Source organism: Pelophylax lessonae (assembly GCF_965119305.1).
Source record: "Pelophylax lessonae genome assembly, chromosome: 6".
In the NCBI taxonomy this organism is placed as follows: Eukaryota; Metazoa; Chordata; class Amphibia; order Anura; family Ranidae; genus Pelophylax; species Pelophylax lessonae.
The window spans coordinates 239,357,211-239,376,853 of NC_138773.1; the positions used below are offsets into that span (position 1 = coordinate 239,357,211).

At 41.1% G+C, this 19,643-nt stretch overlaps 1 protein-coding gene across 4 annotated transcripts in view; it reads left to right on the forward strand.

Annotated features, from left to right (window-relative positions):
* ZNF385B (zinc finger protein 385B) overlaps positions 1-19,643 on the forward strand; it is a gene marked incomplete at its 5' end in the record, with an annotated part of 556,508 nt that overhangs the window by 459,550 nt on the left and 77,315 nt on the right. For all 4 annotated transcript variants that reach the window (XM_082261100.1, XM_082261101.1, XM_082261103.1 and 1 more), the window contains one exon: positions 19,203-19,344. In XM_082261100.1, coding sequence (XP_082117226.1) covers positions 19,203-19,344 — 142 coding nt within the window. The remainder of the gene's footprint in view (positions 1-19,202; positions 19,345-19,643) is intronic.

The window sequence follows — 19,643 nt, forward strand, 5'->3', positions numbered from 1 at the left end:
TGATGATTATATGATTTAAATACTTTTTTACTATGGTTGCCAGCTCCATATAGTGGCCATATTAGTGCTGTAGTGTTTTATTTTTTTTTAGAACTACACTCATAGTGTTATTACCTCTTGGTCCTGCCAGTTGCTTTGTTGATTTTCTACTTCCACTCCAGCAGGTCAACAACTCTGTTTGATTTGCAAGGAAATCACTGCAGCATTATCACCTTGTTTTAGATCAATTTAAACTAATTAACCACTTACCGCAAAGTGACGTATGGGTACGTTGGCTTGCTTTACGGGGTTATGCCAGGATGATGCCTCTAGCTAGAGGCATCATCCCAGTACCGTTGTTTAGAGCCAGCGGTTGGCTTTCCAGCGGTAACTATCGATGTGGCTCAGGAGCCGCTCGATCGTTACCCCGGCGAGCGGGAGGGGACATCCCCCCCTCCTGCCGCCTTCCGCGGCTTTGCCCCGGTCTCCCGTCCCACCGGGAGTCCCGAGCACCCAGCCGGCATGTCCGCCGGCTGGATGGAGTCCCGATCTAAGCCAGATGAGGCTTTGATCGGGTCTCCGATGACGTAACCCGGAGGCGGCATCCATGACGTCATGTCCGGGTTACTCTGCTGCTAAAGGCAGCAGATTCAAAAAACTAGTGTATTCAAAAATAGAGTTTTGTGCGTTTTGAATACATGGAAGTGAAGTGGAGGGGGTCCAGGGTCTTTTAGACCCTCGATCCCTCCATAAAGAGTATGTCATCGGAAGGCCACGCTCCTAATGGCTATATAACAAGCTGCAGAGACCGGAGACCGGCATAATCACTGGGGACAGCATCGGAGGAGGACCGGAGGAAGAAGAAGAGCCGAGGGCAAAAGAGCAGAAAATTGGACAGCAGAAGGGCGGACAGCAAAAGAGCAGAAGACAAGAAGAGCGGAGAGGAGAAGACCAGAGCAGAGAAGTCCGGATGAAGATTTTTAATAAACTTTCCAGAACGTCTCCTGTCGTTATTTACATACACTGCCTTTTATGGGGTGAATGGGTAGGGGTACAATGTACCCCCATACCCATTCACATAGGGAGGGGGTCCGGGATCTGGGGGGCCACCCTTGTTAAAGGGGGCTTCCAGATTCCGATGAGCCCCCTGCCCGCAGACCCCCACAACCACCGGCCAGGGTTGTGGGGATGAGGCCCTTGTCCCCATCAACATGGGGGCAAGGTGCTTTGAGGTGGGGGCTGCAGAGCCCCCCCTGCCCCAAAGCACCAACACCCCCCCATGTTGAGGGCATGTGGCCTGGTATGGTCCAGGGGGGTGGGGCCGCTCGCTCATCCCCTCCCCCTTCCGGCTGCGTGCTTGGATAAGGGTCTAGTATGGATTTTGGGGGAGACCCTGTGTCTGTGAGCCTTTAAGTAAGTAATAACATTCGGGAGTGAAACCATAGAGGTGGAAAGAACAAGAAAACCAAGTATGTACTAGACTTGCTAAAATCTTTCCTAATACTTCCAAAATGTGTTTTAAGGGCTGTGGGCAAATTACAACATTTGGTGGACTTGCCCCAAAGTTAATTGCTACTGGAGAAGAAAAGTAACAAGAATAATAACATTGATAACTAATATTATTATCCCCAAGTATGCTTGCACTGCCCTATTAAATGAACCATTTGCTGATATTTCCAGACACTCTCAGGCACGTTTTTTTTTTTTTCATATATTCTTGGCTGAAAAAATGTCCATAGCAAAAGCCTGGAAATCAGCTGAGCTCAACATGCTACAACAATTAAAAATAATTTCTTGGATCATGTACCATGAGGAAATGGTCAACATTTTAAGAGATGAACAGGAAATACTTATGAGAGCCTAAAACCCTGATATAAGCTACATGTGATCCCCTAACTCCGCCTGGCACCTTGGGAGGGAGATGGCGGTGGATGGTTTGGGACCTCAGCTTGGGGAGACTTCTGTCTTCTTTCTCTCCTTTTCAATTCCTCCTTTTATCCTTTCTTTTGCTAAACCTAAATATACAGAAGCTTTCAGCTCTCCTAGTTAATGGTCAGCAGCTGCTATGGCCAGAATAATATAATGTAGACTACTTAGGATAATGCCTTCAACAATATTCCTGGGATAACAGGCCATTTTGTGCCTGGCCTTGCTTTTCTATATAACTGAGTAGGACATTTCAAACTTGTAGCACCCCTCAAGACCTGTACCTCACTCACTCTCTTTGAGCGCCTAGTGCCGATTCATAAAGCTTGTTTTCTTTTATCATCTAAGCCTTCAAAGGTCTTTACTTTGCTGTTAGTGATACAAGTGCTTCCATATTGACCCTGTCCATAGACCTTCCCTTCTTTTCACCAATGAAGGCTTACTTGTATCACTAAGGCTGGCCATAAATGGAGTGATTTTCTTTCCTGAAACCACAGGTCATCCCTGCAGAGAGAACACAGTGATTATTGCTAGTGGATATAACAGCTGCTAGAAATAATTGCATGTAAAATCTGCCAGGCTAGTTGTACCCAATTGATCGATCAATCAACTTGGGTACATTCAGTCTGCCCCTACATGGTTCAAAACTTGGCCGGTTCCTGATGATGCGTCTGAGATTCAAACTCTCTATGGATAGCTTAAGAGACTGGATGTGCATCACCCATTAACCAATATGAGTAGAACGTTCATATGAATACTAATATACAGAACTCAGCACTATAGGTTTGTCTTTTTTATTATGTACATCTGTAATATACCTCGATTTTGTATGCTAGTGTCTTAGAGATGTGAGATCAAGAGATGCATGTTTGTGACACTTTTTTTAATCAAAACAATAAAAAAGATTGAAATAAAAAGGATTGGAACTGAAAGCATAGGAGGAAAAGAGGGCAAAGATAATTCCCCGTGTGCTTTAATGATTTCTTATTCTTATCTGCTTTCTAATCTTTTGGTTTATTCACTTTTCACCTTACTGGTCACTTTGACTTTCTTGTTTTATGTGGTGGAGCAAATTACAAATGACTGCTTCCAGTCAACGTGTTAAGTTTCTTTTGTGCTCTTTTTGTATCCTTTCTTCTTGCTTTTAATTATGTGTTTATGTTTGGGCTAGAGGGACCGAGATGATCTAGGCTGACATGTCATTGTAGCATAGTGATGTTCCTGGCATAAGTTCCTTCAGTCTTTAATTACCAGTCAGGTCAGTTTTCTCACATCTGCGGAGTGACACGAGCAATGAATATTAAATTATGGCTTTGTTTCATCTTCATGTGGTTATTGTCTGACTTGTAGGGCTTAGTAAAGGCTGAAAAACCTTCAGCTTTCTCTCTCTTAACTCTGCTAAAGATAAAAACCACAACTTTGCCTAACACATTAAAACTGTAATCTGTAATTTCACCTAGGAGGTTCCAAATTAACTGGAAAGTGTCATACTCCATTTTCACAGTTTTGTAATTTTCAGAAGACTGTGATAGCAATCAGAAGGAAATTGTGACTAGGCTCTGTGAGACATAGTCAAATAAGTGGGCATGCTGGGAATATGAGCTAGGACATCAAAAGATGTTTGCCTCATATCCAGTTCATGTTGCTGTATTTGAATTGACTGGTTTTTACAAGCTGTTTTGCCTACAGCAACCTATCAGATTTCACAGTTCTTTTTTATGGAAAGATTAAACAAGAATTCCCATTGGTCATTGTGGACAACAAACCCACTTTTCTGCAAATTTTGTTTTTTTCTGGTTCTAAAATATCATGGATAAGCCAGAATGGGGTTGATTTACTAAGACTGGAGAGTGCAAAATGTGGTGCAGCTCTGGGTAGAAACCAATCAGCTTCCAGGTTTAAAAGCTTAATTTAACAAACTGAAGTTAGAAGTTGATTGGTTGGACGGAGTCCGTTTTTCTCAGCGGGGGATCGAGCCGCCGATCCCCCGCTGAGCAGCAGGAGGACAGCTGTGTCTCTGCGCTGTGTGCGGAGACACAGCTGTCAGTTCCCCATGCATCTCTATGGGGGAAATCGGATGGGAACGGACCGTCAGTCCGTTCTCACCCGATCCCATCCGATCCGCTGGACGGATGGAAAATAGGGTTTCCATCCGTCCAGATTTGACGGATCGGATCGCGTGTCAGCGGACATGTCTCCGCTGACATCCGATCCCCCATAGAGATGCATGGGGGGACCGTTCAGATCCGCCAAAAAAACGGACAGGCGGATCTGAACGCTCCGCCTGTGTGAAAGGGGCCTTAGTTTCAGTAAATCAACCCAAATATGTAATTTCAGCTCCATCCCAAACTACTTCATGGCCTAAATGAAAGTGTATCTGACCCCAAAAATAAAAATGAATCATCTTAAAGCTAACCTTGTCTGATGTCTTGAATGAATTTGTTTTCTTATTTTGTTTTTTTTTTTTTTCTTCAATATTTTCACCTGGAGATCCTGCGAATAATCACTTCCTGTCCTTACATAGCTATGCTCACTGCAATTCACTGTATCTTTGGAGGGAGCCATGGTTGCCACCCACGTTGGATTTCACACATGCCTGCTTTTGTTTATCTATTACATGGTGAATCTATGGAATTAGTAGTTTACGCAAGAATCTTAAGGTCCTTTTGTGTTTTTTTTTTAGATCTTGCATTTCTGGCAAGATCAACAGGTATTTTCTGCACTTGCTAAAAATGTTCTTAGCCTTAATAATTTAAAATGGAAGCAGCCACCACATCAGAGGACTGACAAGCTGAAATATATTAACATTTGTGATTTTTTGGGGGTTTTATTTATCTTTTAAAAGAGTTGTATTTATAAAACATTTGTTGGAAGAATGTCACACACATTCATGCAAGCAGAGTGATTTTGTTCTGTATTTTCTGTGATAGATTAATTCTTGGTCCAACTTTGGTCCAACTTTGATTCGTTTTTTAAGGTCCATAGACCTCAAAATTACACAGGCATTGCTTCAAGTCCAGTCAAAATAGCTGCAAAAAATTGTGTCAAAATTGCGCGACTTTTAGGCCTTAAGCTGGCCATAGATGATTCCATTTTCTTATTCAATTTCCTTTATATTTACCTTAAACTATGTAGTGCAAGGGCCTGCCTTGCAGCATATAAATTGAGTGTTTAGGTTTGATCTCATATTATATGGTTTTGGTAAATCTAAAGGAAAAAAATGTATGGCCAGCCTTGGGAGCTAAATGGATTTCTGGCAGATCAACTGATATTTTTCTTTACTTGCAGGGTCTTTAATAGGGATATAATATAGGGGAATGTGTATGAGTATTGCAGAGATGTACAGTATTTTTTTGCACTAAGGGGTCTATGTATAAAGATGTTGCTTTCTTAATGTTGCACAAAAGTCACAAAACAATACCTGTAATGTTCTATCGATCTACAATCAATATTGTATCAGTTCTGTATAGCAGTTCACTCTCTGCATTAGCTGATTCATTACACTGTCAGTGGTGAGCACAGGAATAGTCATACATTGTGCACAGTGCAGAGGACTCCTTTGTATTCTGTTCTTTTCTGGTCAAATATTTTCAGCCTATAGTGCAGTGATGGCGAACCTATGGCAGGCGTGCCACAGCCGGCACGCAGAGCCCACTCTGTGGGCACAAGAGAGCCGCCGCCACTGCCAGCACTGTGACAAGGGGAGAAGTGAGCGTGGGCTGTCCCACGTTCCCCCGTGTATTTACCCAGCTCGCCCCCCTTCTTCTGTCAAGCACCACGTGACAGGGACAGAGCGGTGCTTGCAGGGATCGCTGTCCATTCTGATTCCTCCTGCCTTCCCAGTGGCTGAAACCAGGGACCAATGAGACTGGTATTATTTATGACTTTTTTATTTGAATGCTGAGACATTCACAAAGCTAATTTTTTATACAAAGACCCCTTAATGTCCGTAAGAAACCCAATAACTTGGGCTCCCCAAACATACTGCTTACAAGTAATACTTAATAATTCTGCTCTTTCATTTATACCCATCATTATCACTCTACGTCCTGTTATCTCCAATTTTATTTAAAAAAAAATCCTCTTCCCTCTTCCTTCCATATTGGTGAAACACCACTTCCTCGAACTCAATCTTTCTAAAACTGAGTTTGTAATCTTTCCTCCTTCCCGATTCCCTCCCTAAGACTATACAATTGGGATCAACTGTACAACCATTGGTCCCTCCACTCATGCCAGGGTGCTAGGTGTAAATTCTAGACTCAGACCTCTCCTTCAGCCCCCCACATCCAATCACTTGCTAAATCTTGCCGCCCTAACCTCCGCAACATTTCCAGAATTCACCCCTTCCTGACTAATGGCACCACAAAACAACTTATTCACTCCTTGGTTATTTCCCACCTTGACTACTGCAACTCCCTCATCACTGGCCTACCTTGACACAGGCTATCCCTCCTTCAGTCTATTATGAATGCTGCTGCTAGACTAATATACCTTACTAACCAATCCGTGACTGCTGTCCATCTCTGCCAATCTCTTCACTGGCTTGCCCTACCCCATTGTATAAAATTCAAAATACTAACCACAAAATACAAGGCCATCCACAACATTGCCCCCAGCTACATCACCAACCTCATCTGCAGATATCGCCCAAATCGTCCTCTCAGTTCCTCCCATCCCAGGACCTTTCTGCTCCCTAGCTCCCTTGTTACCTCACCCCAATGCTCGCCCCCAGGACTTCTCCAAAGCTTCTCCTATCCTATGGAGCTCCCTGCCCCAGTCAGCTCCTCCTACCCTGTCTGCCTTTAGGTGTTCCTTGAAAACTCACTTATTTAGGGAAGCCTACCCCGCCTACAACCAAGAACTGTACTTGAGTCACTTCTATCAGATCATTCCCCACAGCTATTACCTTTTAGTACCACCTCCCCCTCCCTTTAGATTGTAAACGTCATTCTCCTCGCCCTCCTACTCCTTCTGTATTAAACTGTATTGTAATTGTACTGTTCCCCTTGATATTGTAAAGCACTGCGTAAACTGTTGGCACTATATAAATCCTGTATGCGTAATATTTAAAATGTTTATTAAAAGCCTTTATCATATGTTGGCTTGACAAATGTACTTCACTCCTCTGTGGTCTACCAATAACCAGACTGGCATCAGTCCAACCTTTTATGAACTCTGCTACTTGACCCATTCACCTCTCCTTGAGTGCCATTCTTCTCTGTCAGTCCTCCACTGGCTGATAATTACATTGAAAATATAGTTGAAACTGCTAAATTCACATGAAATCTTTAGGTGTGGTATTAAAACTCATCTTCCTAAATTAGGGGGCTCATCTTTGGGCTTTGTTTTACAGTGTTTGACATGCATTTGGAATGCACTTGAAATGCAGGTCGGCATAATCACATTGACTTCAACTGAGCAGTTTATATGTAATTTCAGGGGTTGTTTTCGACCTGCTTTGCATTTAGTTGAATTTACTTAGGTACAGCATGTCCTTTTTGGATGTGTTTGAACTGCAGGTAAGGGAGTCAGATACATTTTTTTTTCTTTTTAAAAGCTGTTTGCTATTCAAACACATGCATTTGCAACTGAATAGCAAGCTCAACTTTTGAAAAGAACACTCTTCAACATGAGCCATAAGTTGGTTCAAGTAGCTAATAAAGTATGAGTTTGAATATTATCATAGTAATTTTAAACCTCTGAAAAGAAAAATGAACACAGCATATCCTTCTATATTGTGCACTTTCCTCAATCCAATGCACTAAGTGGGATTTCTAGCCTTTTTCTTCTACCTCCTGATCATTTATACCAATACCAAGTAGTTCCAGGAGACAGCCTTGCCCCCCCCCCTTCTCCAGCCACAGCTGTGCATTTTTCCTTTGAGACTGTGTGTGTGGGGGAAGTCTATTCCCTCCACTCAGATCAAAGATTACACTCAGCTCCCTGCTGTAATCTGTGCAGGTTGTGACATCTTTTTTTTTCCACTTGTTTTGTGATGTCATTTTCTTGCCCCCTGCCTCTGGAAGCTCGGAAATGCTGTATAATCTGAGCACTTTGAATATCTGTAGAGAACAGAGAGCTGCAAAACAGGTACAACTTATTTAGAAGGATTTGTTTTATCAACTGAGGCTAATTGTTTCAGTGGGTACATGCAAACGTTTACAATCACTTTAAAGTATTAATTACATAACACTACAAGCAGCTCGGTGCTTTTTATGAGTATATGAAGACTTTAACCGCTTGCCGACCACCGCAAGTAGATATGCTGCGGCGGTCAGCCCCGGCCAGGCAAAGTGACGTGTATATATACGTCACTAGCCTGTGACCGGTTTGTGAGCCAATAGCGCGCGCGCGCGCGCCCGCTGAGGCGTGCGCCTGCCCCGGCTCGTTCACTGGAGAGTCCGCGCGTGTGACCGGCGGACCCGATGTCCGCCGGTCACACTACGATCGTCGGTAGAGCGGGAGAAAGGCGGGCGGCTTATGTAAACAAGCCGCCTGTCATTCTCCCCTGTGTAAAAACCGAGATCAGACGGTTCTACTATGTAGAACCGTTGATCTCTGTTTTTACAATAGTAGACCTGTCCCACTACAGTTAGAAACACGCCCCTAGGACACACTTAACCCCTCCCTCTCCAATACAGTTAACCCCTTCCCTGCCAGTGTCATTTTTGCAGTAACAGTGCATATGTATAGCACTGATTACTGCAGTAATGTCACTGGTAACCCCAAAAGTGTTAAAAATGTCAGTCAAGGGTCCGATCTGTCCGCCGCAATGTCGCAGTACCGCAAAAAAAATCGCAGATCGCCACCATTACTCGTTAAAAAAAAAAACACCAAAAAAGACAAAAATCTTTCCCTTTGTTAGTAAATGCGATAACTTTTGCGCAAACCAATCAAAATACGCTTTTTGCGATTTTTTTTACCAAAAATATGTAGCATAAAACAAATTGGCCGAAAATGTTAAAATATTTAGATTTTTACATTTTTTTGGGGGGAATTTCATATAAAAAAATGTGAAAAATATTGTTATTTTTCAAAATTTACGCTCTTTTTTTGTTTATAGCGCATGATCAAAAAATCGCACAAGTGATCAAATACCACCAAAAGAAAGCCCTGTTTGTGGGAAAAAAAGGACGTGAAATTTGTTTAGGTACAGCGTCGCACGACCGCGCAATTGTCCGTTAAAGTCACGCAGTAAAAAATCCCAAAAAACCCCCTGGTCAGGAAGGGGGTAAAATCTTCCGGGGCTTAAGTAGTTAAAGTCCATAGTTTGGGCACATGAGCAGTTTAATATGCAACCCATAAAAGTTGCACTGTAGAGCCCTATTATTTTTAATTTTGGTCCTGCTTAGGAGGCATTGTCATTGTTTATACTATTTTTCTCCCTGATGCAAACCATTGTACAAATGCTACAAATGCAGAACTGGTAAAAAAAGTTGGCTAAAAATGGACAATGCATTTATGAAAACTAGCATTGAGCCCAGTCTAGTGTACCCCACAACAAGTTGTACAAATAATACTGCTGTCCATTGTATTATAGATAATTTTAGTTTTCAGGCACATTTTGTTATTTCTTTCATAAAATAATTAGAAATAACTGATCCACTAAATTAGAGCTGATTCAAGAGAAGGAGCCTATCAAGTCTAGCATCAGAACAGTGTTTTTATTAGAAAACTCTACAGAAGAGAAGACAATACACCAATCTGGTTCTAAAAGTAGACGTGAAGTTTATCTGTGGTCAAAATGTAAAATCTAAAAAAAAATCAATATTGATTTCCTCGTTATATTTTAATAATTTATAGCCTACTCCTATTAATCTGAATGATCTTGCAAACCACGTTTGCATCATTGAAATCTCTGACTCATAAGGGTTGATTTACTAAAACTGGAGAGTACAAAATCTGGTGCAGCTGTGCATGGCAACCAATCAACTTCAGCTTGTTCCTGATCGGATGCTCCATGCTTCCCTATGGGGTAGCGGGTGTCAGCGGAGACCTGCCTGCTTATACCCACTGCTATCCGATTCCGATCCTGTCCGTGAAATCCGGACAGATGGAAAGCCTATTTTCCATCCATCTGGAGGATCAGATCAGATGGGATCAGATGAGAATGGACAGGCGGTCCGTTCTCATCCGATCTCCCATAGAGGACAGCGGGGATCGGCGGATCGATCCCCCACTGAGCAGAACGGACTCCTTCGGGCGGTGCTTTGACAAAAATGCAGAGCTGCAGCACATTGTGTACTCTCAAGTTTTAGTAAATTTACCCCATATTATTATATGACCTTTGAGTAGGCACTGCTGTGTCACACATTACACAGAGCATGCCTTCTAAACTACATAGGTACTGAGAGGAGCAGCTTTAGGAGGCGGAGTCAGTACAGGAATTGCTGCTTGCAGGCAGCAAGGAACCATGGGATATGTAGTCTTTTGAAAATAAAAGTAAATAACAGGGGAGAAGCTGAAAAGCATGCAGGGAATCCAGAATTATGTAAGAGATGATCAGCAGGCAGGCATCACAACATAATAGGATTTTTTTCAAGTAAACTTATATTGGGTTATTAAAAATAACTATTTGTATTGATATTACAATGCTGTTGTTATAAAATGGAGTTTGCATGGTCTCACCATGCCTGTGCGGGTTTTCTCCTGTTTCCTCCCACACTCTAAAGACATGCTGGTAGGTTAATTGTCTCCTGTTTAAATTGGCCCTAGTATGTGTATGAATGTGAGTTAGGACATTTAGACTGTAAGCTCCTTAAGGGCAGGGACTGATGTGAATGTACAATATATGTAAATCACTGCATAAATTGTCGGCGCTATATAAGTACATGTAAAAAATAAATAAATAAATGTATGCTGTGACCATATATTTTCTTTAACATCCACTCCAGGCGCAGTTTAGCCCTAAGAAATCAGCTTTAGCAGCAGCTTCACATGAAAACTGTCACCACCACCCAAGTAGTGTGTTTAGCTGGGTATACAGTAGTAGAATTTCAGACAAAAATTCGTACAACAATTCTTAATAAAATTTATATGAAAGTTCTTGAAACCTTCAAATGTCGTTCAAAATTTGTTCAATACGTTTTTTTGCTTTTAAAATTTGATTTTGGAATATATGGATTTTCCTGAACGCAAAACCCATTTTATAAAATTGTACATTCGAGAAAAATTTTCCATCCTGCACCTTCAAATTTTCTCTTAGTTTTCTGAAAAATTAATATCAATTTGACCAAATGAATTATTAGAAAAAAAACAAACGTTCTTAGAGCAAAGAATGTAGAACAAAATTTACTAGTGTATACCAAGCTTTTGGCATGGTGTCAGGAGAGTAATATAGCCACTTTGTTTAAACATTAGCTGTGGGGACAGCAAACAGGCTGGAAAAAAACTGATTTAAGAAAAGACTTGAAATCCTCTTTGAACACTTCAAACTCTACTCCTCCAGCACCCTAGATGGAGGGAGGTATATGAATCTTACTAGTTCCTGTACATTTTTACACTATCCATTAGAGACCTGGTAAAGGGTTTCTTATGCATTTTATACAATGTACAGGTAAAACTTGAAAAAGAAAGCCCATCCAACGATGCTTTTAGGAGTTTAATTGGAAAAAAAAAAACAAAGCAAACAGCAGCAAACATCTAACTTTGTGGCTTTCAGCAACATGAGTGAATCCTATGAAGATTCACTTTTTACCCTAGAAGCAGTGGATGTTGGAGGTTTTTTTTTTCCATGCTGTGGATAATTTAAAACAAATATAAAAAAAATTATAATTTTGATCTATATTTGCTACAGGTTTGGGGGAAACCACAGGTCTAACGATAACCATATGGACCACTTGCTATATATTTTTCTACATTCACTCATCTCTAGAAATAGAAGTCACTATTAATAAATTCCATAGCAGAGAGAGCTAGGAATGAAGCAAAAGCTAATGCAATTAACAATCTTTCATTAGTTGTACAACAAAGTACAACCAGCACTGACAGCAGTAGAAGTTTCAATTAAAGAAATTTGATTTACCTGGAAAATAGTAATGAGTCTTGAACTCTCTGTACAATGTGCCTGCAGATTTGCACCTACAATTATCTCGTTAATCTCCTTAAATTCGAATTTCAAGTTAAGGGAGCCTAAACCATTGTTGGAGTACAGATAAAAGAAATAATTGTGTTTATGATGGTTTCTACATCCATTCATTGGATCTCATCACGACTCAGATAACATCACAGATGGTTTTTAGAGGTTCCGACCTCTAGACTGTTGCTTAGAGAAATGAACTCTGGAGCATGCTAAGATCTGAAAAAAGGGGGCTACCATCTCAACATATACTAACAAAACAATACTTATACACTGCCACCTGTTTTCTACCACCACAAATGTTCAGCTGCTGCTGCCACCTATAACGTGTTCCCACACTACCACTATTAATTGCACCAAATAAAATGTTTAGCGCTGCTGAAACTAAATATAATAGTACACTATCCTCATAAACAACAAATATATAAAGAAATGCTAAATATATGTGTAGCACCCTCCTAGATAGGTGCTATAGAGTGAGTATAGTTTTTGGCTCTATCAGAGAAGCAGCAGGTAAATTCTATATTGCACTCTGCTTAACAGAGAGCAAGACCTGTGAGTTAGGTCTGCTCAGTGTGCCCAGTGTGTGATTGATGGTCTGAGGGAGTGTCCCCTCTGTGCCCAATGGGGAGGCACGTTGGACAGTGGAGGAAACCTGGCCAATGACACACAGGCTTCATTACAGCCCCAGGGATTGGCACAGACAGTTGTCTCGTGCATTGTGGGGTGGGGTATATAAAGCCAGGGGCACGTGTGGTAGAGGTCTTTGGCGGGAAGCAGAGTCCCAGAAGGAGGGTGGCGGCTGCCTCCTCTTCTGAAGTGGATTTTGATGTTCACAGGCAGTCAGCCTGGTGAACCAGCAGTGTGGAGTTAAACCAAGAGGTCCAGTAGAGCTAACTTTGGAGTTGGGGCACTGCGAGAATCTGGAAAGCAGTATGGTGAGTACAGAGGATCTTGCCCAGTGGTCTGCCCAGGAAGGGGACCACTTCGGGGAGTGCAGTCAGTGGACGGGTGTCGGCTGGTATATAGAAAGAGGGTGCTAAGTGAGTGCCCTGAAGAGAAAAACAAATAGGAACATTTACCTCATATTCATCTAGTGGCAGGATGAAGCAGTGGCCTTGCCGCAATTTCAAGGTAAAGTCCTCAGAATTGTGAATAGTTCAAACGTTGGAGTATACCACTCATCACTTCTCCCATCCCAATATAGAATAAAAACAACAAAATAATAACCCCTAGACTGATCATTGACTGAGCCAAGAACGTAAAGTGATAAGATTTCTGCATACAGTTGCTACGGGTAACCCAGGGGAATCCAGAAAGTGTGAAATTCCAGCAGCTGTTAAGGGAGCAGTGCTACAGATGTGAGATGAATATGCGTGTAGTGCTCTCTTTCATGCATAGAAACATAGTAAATCAATATTCACAACCACTTAGTGAGTATGTATGTGAGTATGTAATCGTGCCTCTCCAATTATTGCAAACATGTGTACAGTTCATCAAACAGTAATCATAGTTCACATACAATGTATCTTCATACTCTTAAAAAGATGAAAAACTTTTTAATGTTGAAGGGTAATGGCTTCACAATCTGAGCGCTGCAAAATGTAATCTCTGCAATCCAGAGCCTCTGTGCTGTGTGTGCCCCCACGGTAAAACATTGACCTATAGATGAATATACAGTGGGTGTAAAATAATCAAATATTGTTGCTTTGCAGCCTGAAATGAAGACATATTTTTTGTTTTATTCAACTAAAAACTGTTTTTGTTTATCCACTCAGTGAAATTCATAACATCCAAGTGAAAGATATAACACCATGTCAGGAAAAAAAAAACAGAATTGCTGAGTTGGAAAAAGGATCACTCCCATCCTAAAAATGACTTGTAAACTCAATCAGGTGTAGCTAATCACCTTCTCAATGGCACAGAAAGCCATTTGACTTCCAACTGTGATCAGTTGTGGTCATTTTGATTAGCTCAGTACGAAAAGAGCTTTCCTGGGGCATTTTAGTCCCTGGTAGTGCAACTGAAGCAAACAATCAACTATGGGCGGCAAGGCACTGCCAAAAATATCCCTGGGATAAAGTTGTGTATAGGCACAAGTCAGGTGATGGATACAAAAAAATGCCAAAGGCTTTATAAATGCATAGAAGCAAAATGAAGTCTATTTTTTAAGAAGTAGAAGGTATTTGGAACAACACAAACCCTCCCTGGATCAGGAGGTCGCTCCAAACTGAATGAAAGAGCTAGGAGGAAACTGGTCAGAGAAGCTACCAAGAGGCCACCAAGAAGCAACTTTGAAGCAGTTGAGTGGTCATTGTGTGCATGTGACAACAATATCGCACATTCTCCACCGATGTGGCTTGTATGGGAGGGTTGCAAGAAAAAAGCCACCCCTCAAGAAAGCGTACGTTGAGCTTTGCCAAAACGTACCTTGAAGATTCTGAGGCCACTTGGAAAAAATGTGTTGTAGCAGATGAGAATAAAATTGAGATAATTGGCCTCAACACCAAACGATTTGTCTGGCAAAAACCCAATACAGCGCACTATCCAAATATTAAAATCTAAAGATTGTGATAAAAATGACTTCAGATAATAACTGAGAAATAAATGAAACTAGAACTGGAAATTGTGAATTATTGGCACTGGGAAGGAGATAGTTCTTCATAATGATTATGCCTGAGCAAGTAGGCTCTATTCTAATGGCCAAAATGTAATGATTTCAGAAAATGTAATAATTATGTTAAAGTATAGGAACATTTAGACTTTCTGTCAAAATTGTATTGGTGCCATTGTCCCCACTGATGCTGTAACTATGTAACAATTGTCATACCTAAACTTCAGCTTTAAATAAATATTGATAATTTATTCCAGCGATAGATAAAATAGATAGGCTGCTCAAAAACTTTAGATGCCCATAATGTGTTGGGGAACCACGGATGTGCCTATCATTTGAAGAAAAACTTGCAGTGCCGTAATGATGGTGGGATTGGAGGCCCACCACTGTCATTTCTTTCTTGGGCCCCCTTACAGTGTACTGTTTTAAACTTATCTGAAAACAATATCTAAATGCTATGCTTAGCCAAATATAATTATATGCCTATTAGTCCTTTTATTTTTATTTACAGAAATTATTTTATGATATGCTTTATATAGATCTATCTATATAAAATAGCTAAATAAAGAAGAGGGAAAATCATTTTACTTTGATCTCAACATGAAATATACCTGGGGAAGCTAATAATACATGTTAATGAACTGATTCTTTTCATATTGTGCAAAATAATTACATGAGCACAATAAAGACACATCGCTATCTTTGGACATCTCCCATGCGAGTTATTTTTGTGATTTCCTGTTTCATTTTACAACATTATCTTGCAGTGCTAATATTCATTCTACAGTATACATATCTTTATATCACAGGACAAATGTAATACAGGAAATGCAATTATGCCAATTAGAGCATTGGTCTGATGATTACATTTCTCGCAACATTGTTCCAAGGGAATATCTAATTTATTTATGGCACGTTAGGATATACAAATCACATATAATGAAATCGACCATTTAGAAATCAGATAATTTGGGCTTACACTAATGCTAGTAATTTTATCCAGTACAATCCTGTTCAAATGAAGGTATGCACAATGTTTTATGAACCATGTATTGTTTATTATTAGTGTACCTATCCTAACATGTAAAGTGTTTGTAAAGGCTGAAGTTTTTTTTAACTTAAAGCGGAGTTCCACCCATTTTTAATAGGTTGGAATACATAGATCTATGTAATCCTCTTTAAACGGCTTTTACCAATGGAATTTTTTTTTTTTTGCTAGTAAATACCTTCCAGAAAAGGTATTTAGTAAATACATTTAAAATAAAATAAATCTAAATAAATTCCAGAAATCTCGCAGTAGCTGAGCTGTACTGAGCCGTGCCTGCCCCGCCTCCTCTCTTTGAGTTGTATTGTATGCAATGTATTAAGGCCGTTCTCTGCCCCGCCTCCGCCCCGCCTCCTCTCATTGAGTTGTATTGTATGCAATGTATTAAGGCCGTTCTCTGCCCCGCCTCCGCCCCGCCTCGGATTTCTGGAATAGAATACATCCCAGCACACACTGCGAATCGCCGAATGACATCATCGCCGATCTGACCCGGAAGTGAGGAGAGGAGGAATAAAGCAGAAATTAAGGTATTTAGTAGCAAAAAAAAAAAAAAGTTTCCATTGGTAAAAGCCATTTTAAAGGGGATTACATAGATCTAAAGTTCCAAAAATGGGTGGAACTCCACTTTAATGCATTCTATACATGAAGGTAAAAAAACATTTTCTATTTAGCACCCCCTACTAATACTTACCTGAGAGTGATCTTCCTCCAGCAGTGTGCACAACAGCCTCCTCATTGGCTAAGACAGAAGCGAGAGCCATTGGCTCCCCTTGCTGTCAATCACAGACAGTGAGCCAATGAGGAGAGAGAGGGGGCAGGGGTGGGGCCAAGCCACAGCTCTGTGTGTGAATGAACAGGCAAACTGTTTGACCTGGGGACACTTGGCAGGGGGAGGGGCCAGGAGCGCAGGAAAGGGAGGAGGATTGGGGCTGCTCTATGCAAAAAAACTTTTGACTTTAACCACTTAAGCCCCGGAGGATTTGGCTGCTAAAAGATCAGGGGGTATTTTGCAATTCGGCACTGCGTGACTTTAACGGACAATTGCGCAGTCGTGCGACGCTGTACCTAAACGAATTTGAAGTCCTTTTTTTCCCACAAACAGAGCTTTCTTTTGGTGGTATTTGATCACCTGTGCGATTTTTTGATCACGCGCTATAAACAAAAAAAGAGCGTAAATTTTGCAAAAATAACAATATTTTTCACATTTTTTTATATGAAATTCCCCAAAAAAAAAAAGTAAAAATCAAAATTTTTTAACATTTTCGGCCAATTTGTTTTATGCTACATATGTTTGGTAAAAAAAATCGCAAAAAGCGTATTTTGATTGGTTTGCGCAAAAGTTATTGCGTTTACTAACAAAGGGAAAGATTTTTGTCATTTTTGTTGTTTTTTTTTTTAACGCGTAATGGCGGCGATCTGCGATTTTTTTTTGCGGTACTGCGACATTGGGGCGGACAGATCGGACCCTTGACTGACATTTTTGACACTTTTGGGGTTACCAGTGACATTTCTACAGTAATCAGTGCTATATATATGCACTGTTACTGTAAAAATACACTGGCAGTGAAGGGGTTAAGTTTATTTTAGAGGGAGGGGCTGTGTGTGTCCCTAGGGGCGTGATTCTAACTGTGATTGGCTGTGGCTTGAGCTGTAGTTACACTGATCAACGGTCCTACATAGTAGAACCGTATGATCAGTGTTTCTACACAGGGGAGAATGACAGGCAGCTTGTTTACACAAGCTGCCTGCCTTTCTCCCTCTCCCCCGACGATCGCAGAGTGAGCGGTGGACATCGAGTCCACCGGTCACGTGCGCGGGGGGGTCCGTGACCGCGCGGGAGCGAGCGCGCGCCACTGGCGGCGCGCGCTCGCTCCCCAGAGCCTCACAGGCTAGTGACGTAAATATACGTCACTTTGCCTGCGAGGGGCTGACTGCCGCAGTAAATCTACTGACGGCAGTCGGCAAGTGGTAAAGTAATTGTAAAGTCTGTTTTTTTTTTTTTTAAATAACAAACATGGTATACTTACCTGCTCTGTTGCAGTGGTTTTACACAGAGCAGCCTGGATCCTCCTCTTCTGGGGTCCCTCTTCAGCTCTCCTTCCTGTTGTGTGCCCCCACACCAAGCAACTTGCTATGGGGGCAGCCGAGCTGAGCTGCAGCTCCCTGTGTCCATTTAGACATGGACCGGTGGCCCGATCCCACCCCCTCTCTTTCCTCATTGGCTCACTGACTTTGATTGACAGCAGCGGGATCTAATGGCACCACGCTTTCCTCTCAGCCAATGAGAAGGGAGAGTCTCAGACAGCCGGGACACTCCTGCAACATCGCTGGATCAAGATAGGTGCATGTAAGTATTAAGGGTGCCACTTCACACTGAAGGCTTTTTTTATCTTAATGCATAGAATGCATTAAGATAAAAAAGCTTCTGACGTTACAACCACTTTAATATCACTTTACCTGTGAGAGGTGTTAAGGCAGGCACATAGAGGTGTCTTCACATTGATTACTTATCTTCAAAATACCTTGTAACCAAAATACCCAAACCATTTCTATCAATTCAATCTAATGGTTTAGCTAATTCACCACATTAAATAAGCTCACTTTTGCATGCCAACATTATGGAAACAATCAATGCCACCAAGAGCCATGTTGTTTTGGTAGAATTTAATCCTTCGGTGTTCCCTATGCTATACTCTATAACTGGTTTATTTGGAAGAGTGAGTCGTCCATTTGCTAAGCAAACAATTATTTATGTAGAAGTTCAGGAAATATGAGACTTGCGTTATTATTTGCAGAATTGGCATCAATTTCCCATTTTACCAGTCACTGCAGACATACTGTACTTTGACTGCAGTCCAAGTAAGAGGGCTTTTCATTTTAATAATTTTGGGAAGCAGGCTTGGGGTGGAAAAATGATCAAATGCTCACGTCACATGAGCTGGCATTTTAGGGCACATGATCTGACTAACTTGACTGACATCAAGGCCCCAGTGTATGTTGCTACAACTCCAGGATATGTGACCTGGATTATGCTTTATACAACCCTGAGGTAAGTAATGGCTTTTCTACCTCTAGAAATGACCAGCGCTATGGTGTATGTGAGAGGAATTATATGCAGGCGTAAGCTGCCACCAACCTACCCCTGTGAAACCTCTTTCCTCCTTTTTCTACCTCTAGCTTGCCCCCTAATTCCTGAACAGCCTATTAAAGCATATCTAGCAACTGTACAGTTTAGGTCTGCTGTTATTTGTTATTTGGATCACAAGTATGATGACGATGGGAATATACTATTAAGAACTACAGCTAAGTCACAAATATTATGGTTTAAAATTAACTTTTTCATTATATATATATATATATATATATATATACACTGTATATATTAAATAGACCTTGCCCAAATGTATTTATGCCAGAAAAACAGAGGTGCACTACAAATTTTAATAGAGATTCTGTTTATTCAGTTTGTGATGTGTTTGTGTTGTTCCCCATTAAATTCATTGCCCCATTGTGTTGTAGTAAAACATAAAGAAGTAAGCCTGATTTGTTCTCCTTTGTAGAGCCAAGCCGAGGCACACTACAAAGGCAGTAAACATGCCAAGAAGCTCAAAGCACTAGAGTCAACGAAAAATAAGCAAAAAACGGGTTCGCTCAAGGACAGCGCCAAGGCTATTACAAGTGCAACGGCCAACCACAAATCAGGTTAATAAAACTGTTGTGTTTGTACTTCACATTTTTTTTTTGCCTTATCTAAAGTTTATCTGTGTGATACATCTCAGCATGTATGTGTGCATGTGTGTACAAAGCCTAATAAATGTCCAAAATAATGTATCTGAGAGTTTAAAATAAAGCCAAATGATTTTTCCATTTTGGATAGAGTAGTGAGGGGTTAGAACTCCTACTTTGAATTGCTGTATGTGTCCCTGCTAGGGAGATTCACTCTATCAATTTGTCCTGGTGACCATTGTCACTATTTTGTAAAAATCTGTAAAAGCCAAAAA